General features: G+C 45.8%; 1 protein-coding gene across 6 annotated transcripts in view; it reads left to right on the forward strand.

The window, feature by feature from the left end:
* LOC8024895 (cyclin-dependent kinase 16) overlaps positions 1 to 20,651 on the forward strand; it is a 155,737-nt gene that overhangs the window by 127,671 nt on the left and 7,415 nt on the right. For all 6 annotated transcript variants that reach the window (XM_029976652.4, XM_029976650.4, XM_029976651.4 and 3 more), the window contains 7 exons: positions 779 to 835; positions 1,509 to 1,623; positions 9,791 to 9,885; positions 10,379 to 10,441; positions 12,573 to 12,817; positions 16,277 to 16,523; positions 19,945 to 20,035. In XM_029976652.4, the coding sequence (XP_029832512.1) occupies positions 779 to 835; positions 1,509 to 1,623; positions 9,791 to 9,885; positions 10,379 to 10,441; positions 12,573 to 12,817; positions 16,277 to 16,523; positions 19,945 to 20,035 (913 nt within the window). The remainder of the gene's footprint in view (positions 1 to 778; positions 836 to 1,508; positions 1,624 to 9,790; positions 9,886 to 10,378; positions 10,442 to 12,572; positions 12,818 to 16,276; positions 16,524 to 19,944; positions 20,036 to 20,651) is intronic.

Here is a 20,651-nt window from a genome sequence, read left to right on the forward strand (position 1 = left end):
TTTTATGTGTTATTGGTAGAATAATAGGATAGTGCAGTGGACAATTTGTGCAGAAAAAGTGAGTGTCGCTTCTGGCTAAGAAATGGCGTCTGCTATTGCCGTGGTCGAGAACCGTCGTTGGAGGAAAAAACATGCCTCGAACAGTGTCTGAACACTGTTTTTTTAATGGATGTATTAGTAGCGTGACCGCGTCCTAAGAGCTGGCCGCCTAAACATCTCTGACTTTTTACTCGCACATTCTTCAGCCACCTCTTTAAAACATTTTTAGCTTAATACGTTCACAAACCGATTATGGAGTCTCTTCAAACAGACATGAATCCCTTTGACTCGTCCCCTAATTTAGTTGATTTGGTGTAAACATGGAATGCCGAGAAAGTGCATGTTTTTGTATGTCCTGGAGAAACTACAGATCTTCGTTTTCTGTTTGTTGCATGCATGGCACACTGCTTCTGCAAGTGTGGGGGTATCAAACATCAAAAACCACCTTATCGGTTTTTTTTTTTGGTTTTTTTTTTGTGTGGCTCCATATCAAATTAGTCGACAAGCAGTATTGCTCCACGCTACAAAGGAAGCCTCTTTTTGTGTGCCTAGGTCAAAGCCAAATAGAGCCAAAAAAAATGGTGCATGTGAAAAAGTTACAACTTTAAAAAACGTCTGAATTCACTTTGTCTCTTAATAATGTGCAAACTATAGGGAAGAATTAACGAGAGATAAAAATGCTGGTATAAAATGAAGCAGACTGCTAATAATCTGTTGATGCTTGTTCCTCCTTTTTCAGTCTGAAATCGGGTTTGGGAAGATGGAGACATATACAAAGCTGGACAAGCTTGGGGAGGTAGGTTGCTCTTGAACCACTTTTCGTAGTGTGATGAAAACACACCTTGTATGCATCTTGTAAGTGCACGCTGAAGCGATGTTAGTTGCTGATAGGAAAATATTGCTCCAATGTATGTAGCAGACACACATGGTACTATGTGTCACACATATACCATATGTGTTACATATACACCGTGGCTTCAAAAAGAGTAGGTGAATTTAGGAAGTTCCTTTTCTGCTTGAATACTCGTCCAAACAAAGCATCACACGGAGCTGCATTCTCATGCCTGTGCCTTCGATAGCAGTGCAGACGAGTTACCAGCGTATACCGTCGGTTGCAATAAAATAATTGCAAAAATGTTCCACCCTAAGATTCCCCCGAGATAAATGGCATCACCTAGCGACCCAGTGCAACCTTTCTCATCTCGCAGAAGAAAAAAAGCATCCGCCAGCGTCTCTCTTTTTTTTTTTTTTTTTTTTTTAAGATTTGCGTTTACGAAGTTGGGGCTCCATCCTAATGCTCAAGATGTCTCGGCACATTAAGCATTGATCGAAAGATTTTCTCTGTTTTGTGGACGTAAGAATTGGAGAAGTGCTGCCTCCCTCGCAGTTCTTGCTTGGCAACAGACCGTAAGACCGTAGTGATGGCAGTGTTCTGCACCTTCCTGCAAGTGACGCCCGTGTGGTTGCAGGGGACGTATGCCATGGTGTTCAAGGGAAAGAGTCGGCTAACAGACAACCTGGTAGCTCTCAAAGAAATTCGGTTGGAGCACGAGGAAGGAGCACCCTGCACTGCCATAAGAGAAGGTGGGTCGTGCACTCCGCAGAAGGCCTCTCGCCTGGCTGCGAACGGACGGTTCGTGAAATCTAGTGCCGCCAGTTCTTGGGAGGGAGTGTGCACTGGAGAGAAAAGGTACAGAAGCTCTAGTTCTGTCCCTCTCTTGTTTAGGGCTCAAAGGGGTTCTGGTGCCACTTTGAGTCGCACTGTCCAGTGAGAGCTTTGGTGGTTGGTCGGAGATGTCGGATGTGCTGCAATGCTCGAATGGAGCCCGATGCTCGAATGTAGCTCTTAAACAAGTTGCTGTGCAAGTCAAATTCAGGCAACCAACTGGGCTAATCAAACTTCACTACCGAAGCTTGACTTTCGTGCATACAACAAACTTTCATATATAATGTGGTTTTTATACCTAGCTAGATATCATGTCAAATTAAACTTTGCTGTAAAGCATAGCTGTACCACAAGTATTTAATAGGAGATATGACCTGGGGGGGGGGGGGGGGGGGGGGGAATCGACTTTAGAACATTTCACTCATATTCATCAAAATTTTCAGGGTGAATAGAGTCATATTAGGTATGATGACATCTAAAGTTTCGGCCTTATAGCCCGATTCAAGCTCCAGAGAAAAAGCTGACTTCATAGGAAATGTATTAAAGAAAAATATTATGGGCAATCCACAAAACTTTTGTTTTAATCGGAAGAAGAAATCCCATCGCACAAGTTAAGGTAAAAATTTATTATAGAAAATGCAATTCTAGAAAAAAAAAAAATAAAAAAAAAAATTGCAAAAGATGTTTGTGTTTTAAATTATTCAGTTTTCATCATGAAGGAATTACCATAATATCTTGAGAGGTAACCCATTCCCAAAAGATAGCCCATCCTGTTTTGTAGTGTGAGTTTTAATTTTTTAATTGCTGAAGTTGAACTACCTTTTGAATGCCAAAAGTTAGCTCACCCCCCCCCCCCCTCCCCCCCTTTTCAGTTAAAGGGGCACTGAAGCGGTTTTTGGAGAAGCTACTTTTTGGTGCGATGGCGTTAAGGAAGTGTCAGTGAATGAGTATCTTCAGTTTTAGAAGGCAGAACCGCCTATTAATCACGCAGGAATAAAATAAGTGCCGACTCTTTTCTGTACTTGCGAGGACCAATGAAATTATCGTATGTTTGAAAATTTTGGCGGTCTTTGTAAAGTTTGGCTAAAGAAACAATTTTCAGTTCATTTAAATATGTTGTGCATGATAATTTCACAAGACGTAAAATATTTCTAGTTTAGAATACGCGATAGTGCAATTATCGTTTCACAAACAAGGGACTACGTTTTCTCCTTGCCTTCCTCCGCGGGGGGTGAATTTCCCCAGGGATGCGCGGAAGCGCACGTATCTCTGCGCGTTGCAGGCCGGTCGTGCCGGTCCCGGGCCGGCCGGCTCCTTCTATCCGCAAACGTGGCGTCGGTGGTGATCATCGGCGTGGACCGCGTGGGGAAAGCTCATCGTTCCGCGTAAAAGCGCTATCCTTGACTGTGAATTTTCGTAGTGTGTCGCTATGATTTCATTTCATTTCATTTCATTTCATTTATTATACCTTAAAGGCCCCTGGGGGCATTACATAAGGGGGGTAACATAAAACACAATATAGCACTTCAAGGGTTGAAATCAAATGTAGGGACAAATAGGTTGAAAGAACATCTGTTATTTTATAGTGCAATATCTTCATTATACAATCATATGCTTAGTGAGTTCTGCTAAAAACAAGGTATGATCTGTAATTGTTACAATGGACTCGGGTAGCGCATTCCAATCCCGCATACACAAAAAAAGGGGAGAGTTTTTTAAAATGTTGGTTCTGGCAAAGGGCATTTCTATCTTCTGGCAATGATCACGGCGTGGGGAGACATGACTGGCTGAAGAGAAGAATTCATGGTCAGTCCAGGGCTTGTAAAACAGGTTATGAAAAAAGGATAATCTATCTACGGTGCGTCTAGTATTAAGGAGAGGTAGTGATAAAGAAGCCTTAAGGGCAGAGATGCTCGTGGGTGAGTAGTCAGCAAGAATGAATCTAGTTGCGCGGTTTTGGATTGATTCTAACATGTCGGATAGGTAAGTCTGATGGGGGTTCCAAATGGTAGAAGCGTATTCCATCTTGGATCTAACAAGGGTGCAGTACGACAGCTGTTTGATTTTCGGTGAAGCTTGACTAAGATGGCGTCTTAGAAAACCTAAAGTTTTATTAGCACTGGAAGTTATGTGTTCAATATGAGTTCTCCATGAAAGGTCAGAGCTTAAGTGCACGCCAAGGTATTTAAAAGATGAAACCTTTTCAATGGGCTGGGATGCAAGTTGATAGGTGTAATCTACTGGATTACGGGATTTAGAAAAAGATACACATTTACATTTATTATGATTGATGGACATAAGCCACTCGGCACACCAGGTTTCAATTAGGGATAGGTCTTCTTGTAATGTTAGGCAATCATCTTCACTGGAAATAGCGTGATAAACAAGATCGTCAGCAAACAGACGAACACAGCTTCTCAGGCGATAACCAATATCATTTATATAAATAAGGAAGAGCAATGGGCCCAGTACAGTACCCTGTGGTACGCCTGAAATAACTGGTAAGGATTGTGAAGATGTTTCACCTAGACATACGGATTGGGTTCTAGTCGTGAGAACATTTTTTATCCAATTAACTACAGTTGCATTAATTTTTAATTTTTGTAATTTTACTATAAGTCTGTAGTGTGGCACACGGTCGAAAGCTTTCGAAAAGTCTATAAAGAGAGCGTCTGTCTGTTTTCGTAAGTTAAGATTACTGTGAGTATCGGTTACTAACTCGAAAAGTTGTGTTGTGCATGATCGATTCCTACGAAATCCATGCTGGTTAGAAAATAATACATTATTGATATCAAGAAACTGCATTATGGCTGTAAAAATAATATGTTCAGGGAGCTTACTACATACACTTGTTAAAGAAATAGGCCTGGAATTGCTCAGATCGTCAGATGACCCAGACTTAAAAATTGGAATGACGTCTGCATGTCTCCAGTCATTGGGAATCATACCAGTAATAAGTGATTGGTTGAAAATTTTACCCAGGTACAGGGACGAGATGTGCTTAGTAATTTTTAAAATCTTACTGTTTATCCCGTCGCGACCAGGAGCAGAGCTGACTGGAAGTTGCTCTATTAATTTTGATATTCCTTCAGAAGAAATAGTTATTGACCCCATTTCGCCAAGTGCGTCCTGAGAAGCTAATTGTGGCATGGGGAACGTTTCGCGAGTGAAGACGCTACTGAAGTATTCATTAAATCTGTCACATACATCACTTTCAGTCAGCTGCTTTCCAGTCGGATCTGAGATGATCGGACTTTTCTTTGAAGAAGGATTGATAATTTTCCAGAATCTCCGTGGATTTAAGATAAGAATGTTATACAGGTCGTTCTCAAAAAAATTACGTTTCGCCATTCTTATTTCACGTTTACAAGTTTTAGCAAATTCACGGAAGCGAGACCACGAGGCGTCATCATTACCTTTTCTTTTTGCCGACTGGAATAGCCTCTTTTTCTTCCTTAGCATTCTCTTCGTATTAAGAGTGAACCATGGCGAACTGGGGTTAGAGATTACCCGACACACTGGAACGTATCGAGAAATGAGGTTGTGAATAAGTTCTTTGAATATGCACCAGTTTTCTTCCACCGACCTTGTATTAAAGTGATTCTCAAAGTTTGGGAATGAATCCAATAACTCGGCGTTAATACTCACAGTGTTGGCTTTAGCGTAATTACGAATTGTTTTCTTCGACGTTGCAGGAGCGGGAACGTCAATGGATAGGTTAACAAACATAAATTGTTAACATCGCTTATGTATTCAGGGTGGGTAGTAAAAAATAAATCCAGGGTCGCGTCACCCCTGGTTGGTTCTTTAATAATTTGGTGGAAACCAAAACTATTCATAATATCAAGAAATTCACGACTTTCTTTCTGATTTTTACACGAGGGGTTGACGCAATCTGAAACCCAATCAATATCAGGAAAATTAAAATCCCCTGCCAGAATAATGACACCATTTGAGTACTCAGAAAAGACCTTCTCAAGGCAGTCGTTTAATCTAGCCACAAATGAACAATCAAAATTCGGGGGTCGATAACACACACCTATAAGAAAATTCGAGTGCGTCATTTTCAGTTTAATCCAGATAATCTCGATGCTCGTTTCAATATCAACTACAGATGATAATAAGTGGTCACTAACAGCAATCGGGACGCCACCGCCTTTGTGAACCAATCTATCCTTGCGAAAGATAGAAAAACTGGAATTCAGGAGTTCACCGTCGGATATGTCAGGTGACAGCCATGTTTCCGTGCCGAGGATGACTTGACTATTGCACATTTCGGCATTATCTAGTAAGATATCTTGTTTTTTTAACACGCTACGAAAATTTGTAAACAGGAAAGAAAGTCTGGGTGCAACGCGCTTAGGGCGTGTGTTGCTGTGTGATAGCAGTCAATCGGCGCGTACTTCATTAGATGAAGTACGCGCCGATTGACTGCTATCACACAGCAACACACGCCCCAACATAACCCAGCACGTACTAGAAGGGAAGATCCACCTACGCGTTCGGCGATGTCGTGGCGGCACTCTCAAGACAGCAGAAACGCCGGTGCCGTCGTGTTTGTTTACTTCGACTACAGTGGTGCTTTCTAAGCATTTGTGTCCTCGAACATCGCCCGGATTTCTTATTTGGCGCATTTCATGCGTGTGCTCAAGTTCAAGGTATTACTGGCGCATACCGTATAAAGGATGCAAATTTTTACGCGTTTTCATCACCGGAGAAAAGTGATTAGTGTTAGCAATCGTGAACGCTTGCCACGTCTATCTGATCACGAAATCATATTTCTACGTTTCTATATCGCTGCTAAGATTACATTGTCTTTTATAATCGTAGAAAAGGCATGTGGCGATATTTGTACTATTGCAATGTCGTGTATTAGAGTCGTGATCGTCCAAGACTGCGGACTGCATCTTTTTAGAGCGCAGCTCTTAGGCGCCCGTTTCCGGCTTGAGCGGCGTCGCCGTTGTTGTCGGCGTAACCAAGGTCACCTCAAGGTCACGTGACCCCCAAGGTGACCCCCTGAAGGTGACGTGACCCCTCCCAAGGTCACCTCAAGGCCACGTGACCCCCACATGACACCCCAAGGTCATGTGACACCCCAAGGTCATGTGACTCCCCAAGGTCACGTGACTCCCCAAGGTCACTTGACACCCCAAGGTCACGTGACCCCCCAGGTCATGCCTCCCCGAGGTCACGTGACCCCCGGAGCATATTAAAAAATCAGGGGAGGAGGAGGAGAAGGAGGAGGGGTCTACCCTCCCCTCAGTACCCTTCCCTCCTCCTCCTCAAGAGCTGCGCTCCAATTCGGCATTACAGGGAGTTGTAAACGGCTTTCACTTTCTATTTTCTTTTTTTCATCTACTGTACCCTGCAAGCCTATCAAGAAAAAATAATAATAAAGCTTTAGACTGTAGAAAGCTGTCTGTTTATATTCTGTTACGGCATTGAGTAGCAGTGTGTCCCCTTTTTAGAGGGGCCGCTGAAACAGCTGACGGCGGCGTATAGAAGCGGTCACCGTGCTGACGGCCGTCACCGGTCGTTCCGATTGCAACGGACGCAGTCGTAGGTACGCGCTCATTGCACATGTCTGAACCAGCCTTCCCCCCCGTCCTCCCGAGGCGAAAGTCAACGTGGCGACATCGTTTGACATCACGTACCAGAGGTAACGCTGCGATGTCAAACGTTGGTTTGGTTACGACTTGCCCCAAACGCAAATCGAAGAACGCCCGAGAAGGTCCGAGTTTCGCCGTCCTCGGAAGCCGAACACGACTCCGAAGCGCTGCTATCGTCCACATCGCATGTCGGAGTGGCGTCATAGGAAATCGTCCCCAGGTCGGCTGTCCGCCGAAGAATTTCAACCTCTAACGGCGTCAGGTCCTCGAGCGTAGAGAACTCTGTCATGGTCGAAGCTCGAATGACAAAGAAGTTTGGCCGATGCGGCTACCTCGGTATCACTGCGCGACGGAACGTCGTCCAACGCCATTGGCCCGAGATCCTTTTGATAAGCGTGCGAGAACCAATGAGACTGGTTTCGTTTTCGCATGGATCCGAGGTTTGGCGGCCTTCAATCACATTTCTATTAAAGAAATAATCACCGTATGACTATACTTTTTGGTTTTTAGGGATACTTAGGGCGTCTAAATTCAGCTGTCATCATCAAAACACGAACTCAAAAACCACTTGAGTGCCCCTTTAATGTGCTCTCTGTTATAGGTTATTACGATAGCTTTTTCACATTATGAGTGCCTTAATTGTTCCTCAGGAAATTTCAGCCTGAGCCACCACTGAACGAAGTCTTTACACTTTTGAAACAAAAATGATAAATTTCCTGCCAGAAAGTGAAACTGAGAAAAATGCATTTGAAGTTTCAACTTTAGGTTTCTCTGTGTTGTGAGTTCCAGGCGCACAAGATTTATCTAGAGCATAGGTGGCACCTTTCTCTTTGAGACCTTGTTGTTCCCCTGGTTACCAGCTTGTGTCAATTGTAGGCAGTCTACCGTATAATCGCGTGTAAGGGCTGCACCCCCATATTTAAGACAAAATATTGCAAAAAAAAAAAAAAAATTAGAGAAATTATTCACGTATGCGCCGCACCGCCTTGTTTTCGAGGCGCGCCGACTGTAATGCATGAAAGTTTCTATGAATATATATCGGCGCTAGCCACCGCCCGAGCACCTAGCGGCACGTCTCCGCATCCCCGATATTTGCTCTTCACTCATCCGTATCACCGTATGGTACAATGGCTACCGACCTCGATCGTGGTCGGCCGCACCAGGGATGCGTTTATGTTGCGGCCGGAAGACATTGAGAAAAGGTAAAGGATATGCCAGCTTCCGTGGCAAGCGCAGAGGAATGGGGATTCAACGGGCTCGGTTGGCGCGTGCACTCAGGTTTCTGAACGCCACTGTACGCTCTGGGGAGGTTTTCGTGCACTCAGGTTTCTGTACGCCACTGTACGCTCTGGGGAGGTTTTCGTGCACTCAGGTTTCTGAATGCCACTGTACGCTCTGGGGAGGTTTTCTTTTGTTCTTCGATTCGTGTCAAAGCGTCGTAATATGTCTGCCTTTTCGCGCAATCGGAGCTATGGGCAAGTACCACTCCAACAGTCATACGGGATTCAAGTCGAAAGTTGCCGCGCATGCTATCAAGTAGAAAAAAAAAAAAAAAGATGCGTATTGCGCAGTATGTAAACTAATTAAATCCGACTGACGATTCAATCCGGATTCTGGAGTGAAGGCGTTTTCGATCAGTGCAGCCGAGCGCGCTCATGTACGTTCATTTCAAAATGTGGATACAGATTTTTTTCTTTTTTATCCGTGTATGGGCCGCACCTTGAAAGTTTTCCCTCAAATCGGGAAAAAATAGTGCGGCCCTTACACAAGTTTATACAGTAACTTTGGTAGCCGGCATTTCTCGACATTTCTCGACAGATAAACTGTCGAGAACTGAGAGGCAAATGATACTAAAGAAGATGGGCGAAGTGGCACTATGATCTGAATTGGAAGATAAGCAGGACCACTATTAAGCCCTGTTTTGGGTCTCAGCCAAGAAGATTGTTCATACCATGTTTTTTTTTTTTTTTTTATATATTTTTGGTTTCTGTGTATGGGGTTCTCCTGGCCATTGATACCTGTAAACTTGGAAGAGTTTTACAAGGTAAATCTATGGTAAATGACCTCACTTCCAACAAAGTTGATATGTTCTGGGTATGTTAAACAAGCACGGAGCAACCCTAATTCTAAAAATGGGAAAATTTGCTACTTGCTGATTTATGGGGCTGCCAGCATGCCAATCATAATTACTTGCGAGATCAATCATGCGTGTTCATAAATGAAAGTTCCTGAAACCAGGCTTTGGAAGTTAATGAACACAAATAAAACCTTTTTCAAAAAAGTTTTTTTTAATTGAAATATAAAGGCCATATCCCCCGCTAAACCAGTTGACCTGCACTTTTGAGTCGGATGTTTTTTGTAATTAAGTGTGATGTAGAGAAACTTTGTTTAAACTTCCTAGGTATAGTTCGTGTTTGAGTTGTTTCGGGACCTATCTCAATATTCCTAATATTTCTCGCATTGTTTTCTTCCGCAGTATCATTGTTAAAGGACCTCAGGCACAACAACATAGTGACTCTGCACGACATAGTTCACACGGAGAAATCTCTCACCTTGGTGTTTGAGTATCTGGTGAGTTCCGAGTCGTTGTCCCATTTCCTCCGAAGGCTATGCCCATCATTGACGCAAAGAGGCTCCTAAAACTACAACTCACTGGAAGTGCGATCCTTTCAAATTTGAGACCTTCCTGTTTCTTATTGAGACACAGCCCTAAAGCATAATAAGGCACCATGGCATTCCCCTCTCGGATCCGACGAATACTGTGTGTACTGTTTCGGAACGCATTCTGGGGAAACGTTTGCTTCGGACGAGCTCTGGATTTACAGTCAGTCTGCTATTTGGGAAAACATTGACTTCAAATAAATTTTCCTCGGCTCGTGAGCCTTGGCGAGCGAACCGCATATTTTAATTTGAAATCTGGGAACTCAATATTTTTCGTGCGTCTGCATGATTCGAGGCAGTAATCATTGAAAGAGCGTTGTCCAAGCAGTGCCTAGGGCTGTTTGAGTGAAGCCAGGGAGTCTGGGAATGAGGTGCTTACAACTTTCCCTCTTTATTTGCTCAGGAAAAGGACCTCAAGCAGTATATGGACGACTGTGGAAACTTCCTTTCCATGAACAACGTGAAGGTATGTGCATGCCCATTGTCTTTAGGATAAAAGACACTGCCTGTGCAAGGCAAGAAAACAACATTTTTTTTTAAGCTAACATTTTGGTTGTGTATGTTGGCAATTGAGGAAGAGGAACTGATGTTTGTGAAAAGGCTAGGGATCGATCGGGGGCAAACCGAGTTTAGAAATGCTGCTGCTCCACCGATTCACCTAACTTGCGGATGGGGACGATGAAGAGTCTTAAAAGGACACTGAAAAGAAAAAAAAAAGTTTTATTTTCAAACAGTCTGGTTGGGACGCGCAAAACAAAAAATGAACTTTATTGTTGGCGCTAGATTTATTTCAAAATATGCGTGCAAAGTCCATGACGTCACGGAATGGTCGTATCCTCTTTCCACCTCAACGAGATGGTCATTCACTCTCTCCGCTTCAACGTGATGGCCAAGACGATCCACCTCTCCTCTACTCGGCCAAATTGTCAAGAGAGAAAACAAGTGGAAAGGAGGGGACTACCAACTGAATTGCGCCTCGTGCCGTCAATATTGCTTTAATTTTTCGCTTAAAATTTATATTTTTGATTTCCGTGTCCCAATTAAACTGTTCAAGAAACTTTTTTTCTTTCTTTTTAGTGGCCCTTTAAAGATTCGTGCACTGTGTGGGAAACCTGAAGAGTAAAAAAAAAAAACAAATTTGATGACGTTATGTATTGTGATAAGTTTGGGGTGTAGATTTGACGAGATGATTAGTGGGCTTATTAACCTAAAATATGACAATTGAGGTTTAAAATCTGTTGCCTGACCCAGTTTCGGTATCCTGTCAAAAAAAAACAAAAACAACAACTAAATTTAGAAGAAAAAAGATCGCCTTCACTTTATTTAGTGGTGAATTTGACCTCTATTTTGCGACTGAAAATAAATTTTTTTTTTTTTTCGCTTGAGAAATGCATTTATTGATAACCAATCGCTCAAAATTTCTCTCGCTTTCTTTTCCTCGGTAATAAGCAATCTAAGGCACTTCTTTATTTAATAAATAAAAAATAATAAATCCCCGAAAAACATAATTAGTACGGCCATTGAAAGCCCAAAAACGCATTCATTGGAAGAAAATGAATGCTTAGTCGCGCCGACGGTACCAATTCAAGTGGCTCCAAGCGTTTCCGATGTCACATTTCTTCGTTCTGCTCCTCTAATTTTGGCGTGACCCTGTCTTCCAAAAAAAAAAAAAATATGTGGCTTTGCAGCCAGAAGTTTGTGGGGTTGCATCATAAAGTCACATTATAGTGTTGTGCACAAAATAATTAATTTTTTCGTGAGAGTACAGCCTTCTTCGCGTGAAAAGTCTTTGGGTTGCGATTAGGGCCGAGTGTCAATTTAAAATTTGAACCGCCAATTAATAGCTGCCTTTAATCAATTAATTGATCTGTTGCATTAACCTTCATGCATGATATCTAAAGAAAGTATCAAAACTACGGATATTTTTTCTACTATTTCTTGCCATCACCAATGGCAGAATGTACAGCCTCACTTGAAACTTGATATCGTGCCGCCTTCAAAATAAAAGAATGTTGACGAACGATATTAGAAATTAGATGCTTTTACGCTCTTATTCAAAACTTTGTTCAGTCTGAATGACAATTATAGGGAATGCTAAGGTGCTTCACTGTGAAATACTACAGTGGAGACCGCTAAAATGAATAAACTTGCCTCGAGTAGTAAAGCAGGCATTGTTACTTTCTCCTCCAAATTCCTAACTTAAAACCGAACTGAATTAACCTGTGAAAAAAATTAACCAAGTTTAAAGAGTCCATTGGCTTAATCGAAATGTCAATCAATCAATAAATGTTAAATTTTTTGTGGACAATGTTGCTGTAATAATTGTTGTCAATTTTTTGTCAGAGTCAGGCGTTACGGCGGTTGTTACAGCCAGGCACTACAGCCTGCAGTAACAGCCAAACGTTGCAGAACTCCATGAAAATCGGCCAATAAAACACATTCGGTGTTGATATTTATTTTTGTGAGGAGGTGGTGAGAAGAATTGTTGGCAGTCCTTCTTTGAGGCGTCGTAATGTAACGTTTTGTGCAAAATATGTGTTTTGGGGGATGGAGAAGAATTGCCTTCTCTGTAGCTTGCCCTCCCCTCTTCCCCGCAGTGCTTCCTGTTCCAGCTGCTGCGGGGGCTGGCCTACTGCCACGGGCGGCGCATCCTGCACCGGGACCTGAAGCCCCAGAACCTGCTGATCAACGAGCGGGGGGAGCTCAAGCTGGCCGACTTTGGCCTGGCTCGGGCCAAGTCGGTGCCCATCAAGACCTTCTCCAACGAGGTGGTCACCCTCTGGTACCGGCCCCCCGACGTGCTGCTCGGCTCCACCGACTACTCCACCTCCATCGACATGTGGTGGGCACCCTTTACTCCTCCAGGGGAAGCCCATTTAGCATCTAGATGGCAAGGCTGGGGTTCTTTGTCACCCGCCAGGGCCCAGTGTGGGACGGAGAGTGTACACGAGCACTGCTTGAGCATTCAGCTGGGGACTTGCGTTCGTGCGGTGGTAGCCTGGGTTTTAGCGGAGCGCCGATACAGCGGTGTTTGTGTCCAGCACGTGCCCCACACTGGCCTCGGGTAGCTGACCTGGCTAATTCGGCGTTACCGCCTCGCTATTTAGGAGGCATCGGTCGACCACACGGCTCTCCCAGTTTTTTTTTTTTTTGGCTACTCCTCCCATTCGTTTTTTGTTGCATGCTTTGCGGTGCTTGCAATTGATGCCCCTCAAAGTTTAGTGGCTTCCGGTGGCATTCCAGTCTTCGGCAACCATCAGAAGCTGGGACATTTATGATTGGGTTCATCTTCAAATGTCTCTGGTACCGTTTCAGAATGGTGTCTCTCGGTTGGAACTGCAACGGGGCGCATATCGTACGATAGAATCTATTTAAGGGAAGGTGACTGAGTTACTCAATAATATGCTGACCGATCCCCAATTTCACGTTGATTTGGTCTCAACGCAAATGCTACATCCTGCAGCTCTCTGCAACATTTCTCTCTTTCTCTTTTTCTAAATCTCGCCTTGCTGCTCCCTTACTAAATCCCGAATAATGAAATCGGCAGAACCTCGTTGATACATTCTTGGTTCCTACGTTTTCTGGCTGTTCATGTACTCCAGTGCCGCTGAACTCCAATGGGGATGTGTGTATCAATTTCTCGTCCGTTGCGCCCGCCTTCCCAGTTCATGCGTCGAAAAACTGCCACCAAATGTGGCCGACACCATACGTTGGGTCGTCGCCACCCGCTTCCTCTCGCTTCGCCCCTCCCCTTTTTCATCTCTTTGCTCGTCTGAGCTGTGCTTTTTGCATTCTTGCTCGGGTGGGCATGACCTTGAACTAGGCTCAAAAAAGATTCAGTTTCACAATCTGTCATTTATCTCGCCATCTGCCAGTTTAGTTTCGCGTGGAATTCGAAGCTTGTAATCGTATGCCTGAAACTTCACCGTTTTGCCCCGGCGCGCTAGGAGCAGCAGTCGACGAGGGGGACCACTTGCATTAGCTCGACAGGCTCAGACAGTTTGCTCAGTCGTAGAAGTCGACATTCCTTGATTATGATTAGATATCAATGAATGTCTATGGTGGATTCTTTAAACCTGGTTTATATATTATAGATGTCTATAGATACATCCCTGGTTTCAAAATAATTTGATGTTCATTACCAGCCCTTTGCAGTTAGAAATGTCAACCAACAGGCCTGTTGCGAAACAAGAAGCGCCGTCCACGACAACGAAAGGAATGCCGGGAACGGCCTTTACCGAACCGGTTGTATCGGACGACGGAGGCAATGGAGGATACACAGGCTAGCAAGCGAGGGCAGCATCTGCCACTAGGTAGATGCTGCGGTGTAAGGATTGGTGTACGGGGTGTCGTGTGCGGCCTTTTAGGATTTTTGCAAAAGGTCTATTCTGCTGTCCTTTCAGTTAGAAACTACCATATTTTTGTGCGTATTACCTGCCCTTGCATATGACCCATACCCCCAAGTTACTACCCAGAAAAAACAAAAAGAAAACAAGCCTTGCACATTATTTGCACTAACTCCGCAAAGCAGTCTCCAGATCTCGCTAGAAACCCAATCTTTATTTTGAATACACTCGTCACTGCAGTGACCACAGCTATCGTCTGGGGCACCTTCATTGACGCAGACAGCGTCGTCATCTGTGCCGTCAAGGCGATTGCTGATGCAGCACTTTTTGAAACTGTTTCGCTCCACCTCGTCTGGAAAGGGCACGCCGGTCACTCCGGATCTCTTTCATTAGGAGTGACCGTGACCTCTTCCCTGCTCGATGAACTTCACGAGCGCTTTTTCAAGCTCTGGGTATGCACCAGCCTTCGGACCGCAAAATGATCTTCAGTCGTGGCTTGCAGTTTGCGGGCTCTCCTTCTTCCTCCCTTCTCGCAAGCACAACTCGCCAATGTCGTAGTGGTCATAGTTTTGGCACAGTTTCCGATCTCTTCAACAACGGATCTGACGACATCTAGAGCGGAGCGGCGTTCTACAGCTCGGCTCAGCTCAGCTGCGCAGCCCGCAAAAACAATGTAAAGATAGCTACCAGGGAAAAGAAGGGGGGGGGGGGGGGGGGGGAGAAGAAAGTCCCTAGGAGAGACCAAAGAAGACAGATTCTAGAGAAGTTATCCCTACGACTTTACTCGCATTGCCATGAAGCCGCACTGCCCACCAAAAATTGTGTATAACCGACACCCCTCCTTCGATTTTGTATAAATTTTGATGCATGTAATAAGCAAAAAATTACAGTATTTTATTACACGGTATACTATGATAAGCGATAGAGAGAGAAAGAGCTATTCTTACTTGTGTGCTGTGTCCGTCAGTACATCAAAAATGCTTTGAACTCTGATGCTGAAACATTGCACAGTTACTTCCATCACTTCGTGCATTAAAAGAATGAGGAGTACTAGTCTAGTTCAGAACGGGTATTCAATGAGGCTGCCTGTGCTCCTGAATTGTTGACACCGAATGGAAAAGTATGATAATGGGGAGGAAAAAGTTTGCATTGGAGCATCTTCTTAACTGCCATTGCCCGCGGTATCTTCATCCTCATTTGTGAGGTTGCTGCAGTCGGAAGTCCCTTGTTCGTCTCCCGAGGGACAAATATAATTCTCTTTTTCATGGCTAGTTTGTGCAAAGACTTTCTACAAGAGGTGTGCAGTGAGAATGAAGCGACATTTTCCCGTGCCACGCATGGGGGTAGAACCATGAGCACATGCGACGGTGCTTGTGCATTGCATTACTCCATCTGAAACGCTAAACAGCAGCTTGAATAAAGTCTGCACACTCTCCAAAAGACGGTGCCGCAAGCACGCGAGCGGATTGTTGGGCAACGCCCAAAACCTGACCTTGAAATAAAAATAAAATAAACCTAGAAAAAAAACCATTCACCACGTCCATTTCGGCCTCTTTGGAATGGCGAGGCATAGGGGCAGACATCCGTAGACCGGGGGGCCCAGATTGCTGGCGAGCCTTTAATGAAAACAAAGAAGCAGGATTTCATCACTCGCAAGGTCGGTACCTAGTCTCTTTAGCTTTATTTTCCTAGAAAGCATGGACGTCGAATGTTGTATAAAATGGAATGGAGGTCAACAAGCAATCGCAAAACTTCTTTGCCATGCTCCCATCCCCTCTGACCAGAACTGTATTCCCACAATGTTGATCCAGGTCCCATTCACGACTCCAGAGGGTTAACGCGAAATGCGGAAAAGTGTGAATTTTGGATTTGCACTTCCGTATTTTCAACTGAAGTATCACTGCATCTCTTGCAACCACGTCCTACGGCTTAACCGGGGCATCCTCCGTGCACAGGGGCGTGGGCTGCATCTTCTACGAGATGGCGAGCGGGCGCCCCCTGTTTCCGGGCTCGACGGTGGAGGACGAGCTGCACCTGATCTTCCGCAGCCTGGGCACCCCGACGGAGGCCACCTGGCCGGGCATTGAATCCCGGGCGGAGTTCGTGGCCTACCACTTCCCCCGCTACGCCCCGGAGCCCCTGGGTTCCAGGGTGCCCCGCATCGGCTCCTCCGGGGCCGCCCTGCTGCTCGACTTCCTCAAGGTGGGTCGGCTCGCCATACTCCCTTTCACGATAGCTTGGCGAACTGGGGAGGCTAGAGCCCCTGCAAAGCAATGAGAGCGTCGGAGGGAGGCACGTGTCACCACGTCACGGGAGCGTTTCTGTCGTTGCATCAAATGCGAGGCCCAAACCAACAGGCTGTTGTCTGCTGCGAAATTAACCAACTTTGGATGAACGTTCACCGCCGCAACACTGCCGTCCGCTAGAGTAGCGAGCTCTGAGGGAACAGTTCGCGAGACAACCTTACGCTCAATTTCCCAGCGAATTTGTGGCGGATGCTGATGCCAGGGCGACGTTTTGAGCGGAAGCGGTCGATTACATGGCGGCAATCGTTCAAACACCGTTGAAAAGCCACGTTGTTCTTGGTAAAGGGTTGATCCGAATTGAGTATCCTTGAAAAGTAACTTGTCTTCGCCTTTCTCCCGTGTCGTATCAATAGAGATGCAATCGTGCAAGTTGAATTGATGTTAAAAGAAAAGCTTAGAACTACCTTTTTTCGTGGGCGACGCTGTTGCTGTGGCAGTAACGGGGCTTCCGTGGCCTGCACCACGGAGTAAGTCACATGCTTTTTGCCTCTTCCTCGCAACTCGTGTCGTGAGCGCGGCATGTAAACCGTGCGACACCGATCGAGTGGTTGGATTTACTTCGCAATCTAGTCACGCTAGCGCCGATGCATAGTTACCTACGGGACGAGAACGAAAGGGGGGTCATTCAGTCGTCCCGCCTCTAGCGCAAGCCTCCTTCCTCCGACAATACCTTGGCGTCCCACCATTCTCGTCTTGTCTCGTCGGTGGCGGTGGATGACCGGGCCCGCTTCTTTCCTTTTCAAACACCAAATGGCTCGCAAGAATGCTTTTTCGCTGTGGCTTAAAAAAGGCCTAAATTCTTCTGAGCCATTGGAATATTTCGGTTTTTATTTACAACTTTTGACAGAGCTGATCGAAGCAGCTGCTTCTTTCGCTATTTTCACCCTAAACAAATCCGCTACCTAGCCTCGCTTTATAGAATAAAGTATGGTGTCTTAGCTCGCGAGGCTAAATTTTGCGATTTATATAAAGGGCGTGAAATTTGTCTGTCTCGCGCAGTGGATTGTGCCACGTCCCTAGCGCTGCCTCTTGCTTTTTGCGACGGCATTGTTTCATGAAAGGAAACAAATGTCTACGAACGTCGGTCGAGCCGTGAGCTCCGAACCAATCTGATGCGTTCCTCCTCTTCGGCAGGCCCGCTCCGACTCACGCGACGCTACAATCGTGTCAGCACTACCATTAGATAACTGCGACGATTTGCGCCATAGAAAACATATTGGTGACTCTAGGGGCCGCTGCTCGGAAGAGTCGAAAAATAATTTTAGCGTCGAGAAATATGCATGCAGGATTAGAGATAGAGAATTTTAAGAGGACCAGCAGAGATAAGCCAGATAGAGAAGTTGAGTGCATACCAGTGCCAAAGACGACAAGATTGGCGAGGGACGCTTTCGGTATCGCGGCGTGCCATCGTGTCATCTGGCCGAAAACAGAGGTTTAAGCGAAGCTGTTATATGCTAGGGTCTGGTAAAAAATGCATCCTCACATGTCGACCGAGAACTCTCCATTGGTAATGGCAAGTATGAAAAAATAACAAAAAGATGGGATAGCCAGTGCGAGTCAGCCTTCTTTGGCATTCTTAGATTGTGAAGTCCTGATCCCTTGGTATCATCTATCTCTAGGCATCGTCCTCGAGGTTGCCCTAGAAGTTGTTCTTGAGGTCATCCGAGAGGTCGTCCTAGGCGTCGTCCTTTATGCGTCGTCCTAGAAGTCACCCTTGAGGTCATCCTAGACGTCCTTGAGATCGTCCTCTAGGCGTCATCCTCGAGGTCATCCTAGAATTCGTCCTCAAGTTTGTTCTAGATGTCGTCCTTGAAGTCGTCCTCGAGGTCGTCCTAGACGTCGTCCTTGAGGTCGTCCTAGAAGTCATCATCAAGGTCGTCCTAGACACATCGTCTTCTAGGCATTGTCCTAGACGTCGTAGAGATAACAGCTTCGCTGGTCCTCCATCTTCACGTAAAGTGGAAGGGCTCTACAATTTTTTTCAACTCGCATACAGTACAGACCACTTACAACGTAACCGCTTATAGTGCAGGACCGGGTATAACGTGGCTTTTTTAAACCACCGGTTCACCTCCCGTAGAACTCCATGTAATTACGTACCGCTTAAAATGCAGGCGTGCGAAGGGAAATACCGGTTATAGTGCGGTTTCTGGAGCAGCGCGCCGACCGACCGGCGCAGCGAGCACGCTTCCCTGTGCGACACCAGATAATGGCGCTAGCCGCAAGCGGCACTCGCGGGAACAAGGATGGCAAGGAGGTTGCTCGAAGAAGCGGGGAGAAGTGAAGAGAGAGGCTTCAGTTGCCGTAGCGACGGAGGGACGCACGCACGTGTCGTTCACGGCACAAGGCGTTGGCGAGCCCAACTGGCCCAACGTCCAACCAGCCTCTCGCGCGCGTTGCATGCCGGTGGCGGCCGGCTTTTTCTATCCGCAAACATGGCATCGGTGGTGATCGTCAACGTCGACGGCATAGTGGAAGCTCATCGTTCCGCGTTAAAGCACTATCCTTGACTGAATTTTCGTTGTGTGTCGCTATGATAACCCAGCACATACTAGAAGGGAAGATGCACCTACTCGTGCGGCGATGTTGTGGCGGCACTCTCAAGACGGCAAAAACGCCCGTGTCGTCGTGTTTGTTTACTTCGACTACAGTGGTGGTTACTAGGCATTTGTGTTTTCAAACATCGCCCGGATTTCTTATTTGGAGCATTTCATGCATGCATTTTATGCCTTTTTTGGAGCATTTCATTCGCGTATTTCATGCCTTTTTTGGAGCATTTCATGCGCGTACCGTATAAAGGATGCAAATTTTCACGCGTTTTCATCGCCGGAGAAAAGTGATTGGGGTTAGCAATCCTGAACGCTCGCAACGTCCGTCCGCAACCCGCGACGCCGTTAAAAGGCTGCGCGAGGCAAAAGTCACTCATTTCTTTCAAAATGTGTGACACACTTGAGAGAGAAGTGTACTAGTCTGGTGAAATAAAGACTTTCTTTAAACTAAGCTTTATTTTTCATCTAACATAAAATAAATTGTTTTACAAAGGTAAGTTGTCTCGTGGTATGCATTTTGGCCTGAAAAATTGATGTTTTGGTTATAGCGCGGTACTGCTTATAGTGCGGATTTTCGCGACTCCCGCGACACACGTTATATGCAGTCTACACTGTAGTATTTTGGTTTATTCTGGTGAACACTTGACTTCTATGATGCTGCAGAAGAGGGATTGTTTTTAAATCTTCTCGAAACGGTTCCGTGACCCTGGCACGTCTGCCGAGATACCCATTCTCTCTGCAATGACCGTTGCTGTTTTTTTCGTGCAGTTTGAGCCCAGGGCGAGGGTGTCGGCGGCAGAGGCGATGAGGCACTCGTACTTCGACAGCCTGGGGCCAAATGTGCACAAGCTTCCAGACAGTGAGTGCCGACTTCACATATCTCCCTTGCTTCCCTCAATACTAAGGGCCTAGTCTCAGGGGCCCCTTCTTGACCGAAGATGTAGTGCCGAGTCTGTCGCGCAGAGGCCACCGGCCCGAGTCTGTGGTTACTAATCGCTTCGGTTGTGGAACTTTTCGTGGATGCGGAGAGCGTTTGCAATCGGGTCTGAATTTTTGTAGCGATTGCGCCGTGCATTTGGCACAGGTCTTCTCCTAGCCGTAAGTTTCAGACGAAAAGCACGCATCATTAGCTCTGTGCCTTATAATGCGGGTAAATATGTAGATTGCCTTGTCTGCGACTCGATGAATTTAGGCCAGGGGTCGGCAACCTGTGGGGGCCCTGGCACAACACCGCAAACCCCCCCACCCCCCTGACTTAACGATCACACGGCAGTTTTGATCCCAAATGGGTTTAGACAGGAACAAGGAGCACTTCAAGTTGATATTGTCTGCTACTTGGGCAGAGATGACTTCACTTCCCTTTTGCCTTTTCCTTGCCTGCCTCCATTCACCAACCCCCCCCCCCCCACCCACCCCCCTTCGCGACTTGCTGTGCGACCCCCTGTGTTGACCTCGTGGCGACTCGGCCCGCCGCT

This window comes from Ixodes scapularis, unplaced genomic scaffold (assembly GCF_016920785.2).
Source record: "Ixodes scapularis isolate PalLabHiFi unplaced genomic scaffold, ASM1692078v2 PGA_scaffold2__306_contigs__length_199485367, whole genome shotgun sequence".
In the NCBI taxonomy this organism is placed as follows: domain Eukaryota; kingdom Metazoa; phylum Arthropoda; class Arachnida; order Ixodida; family Ixodidae; genus Ixodes; species Ixodes scapularis.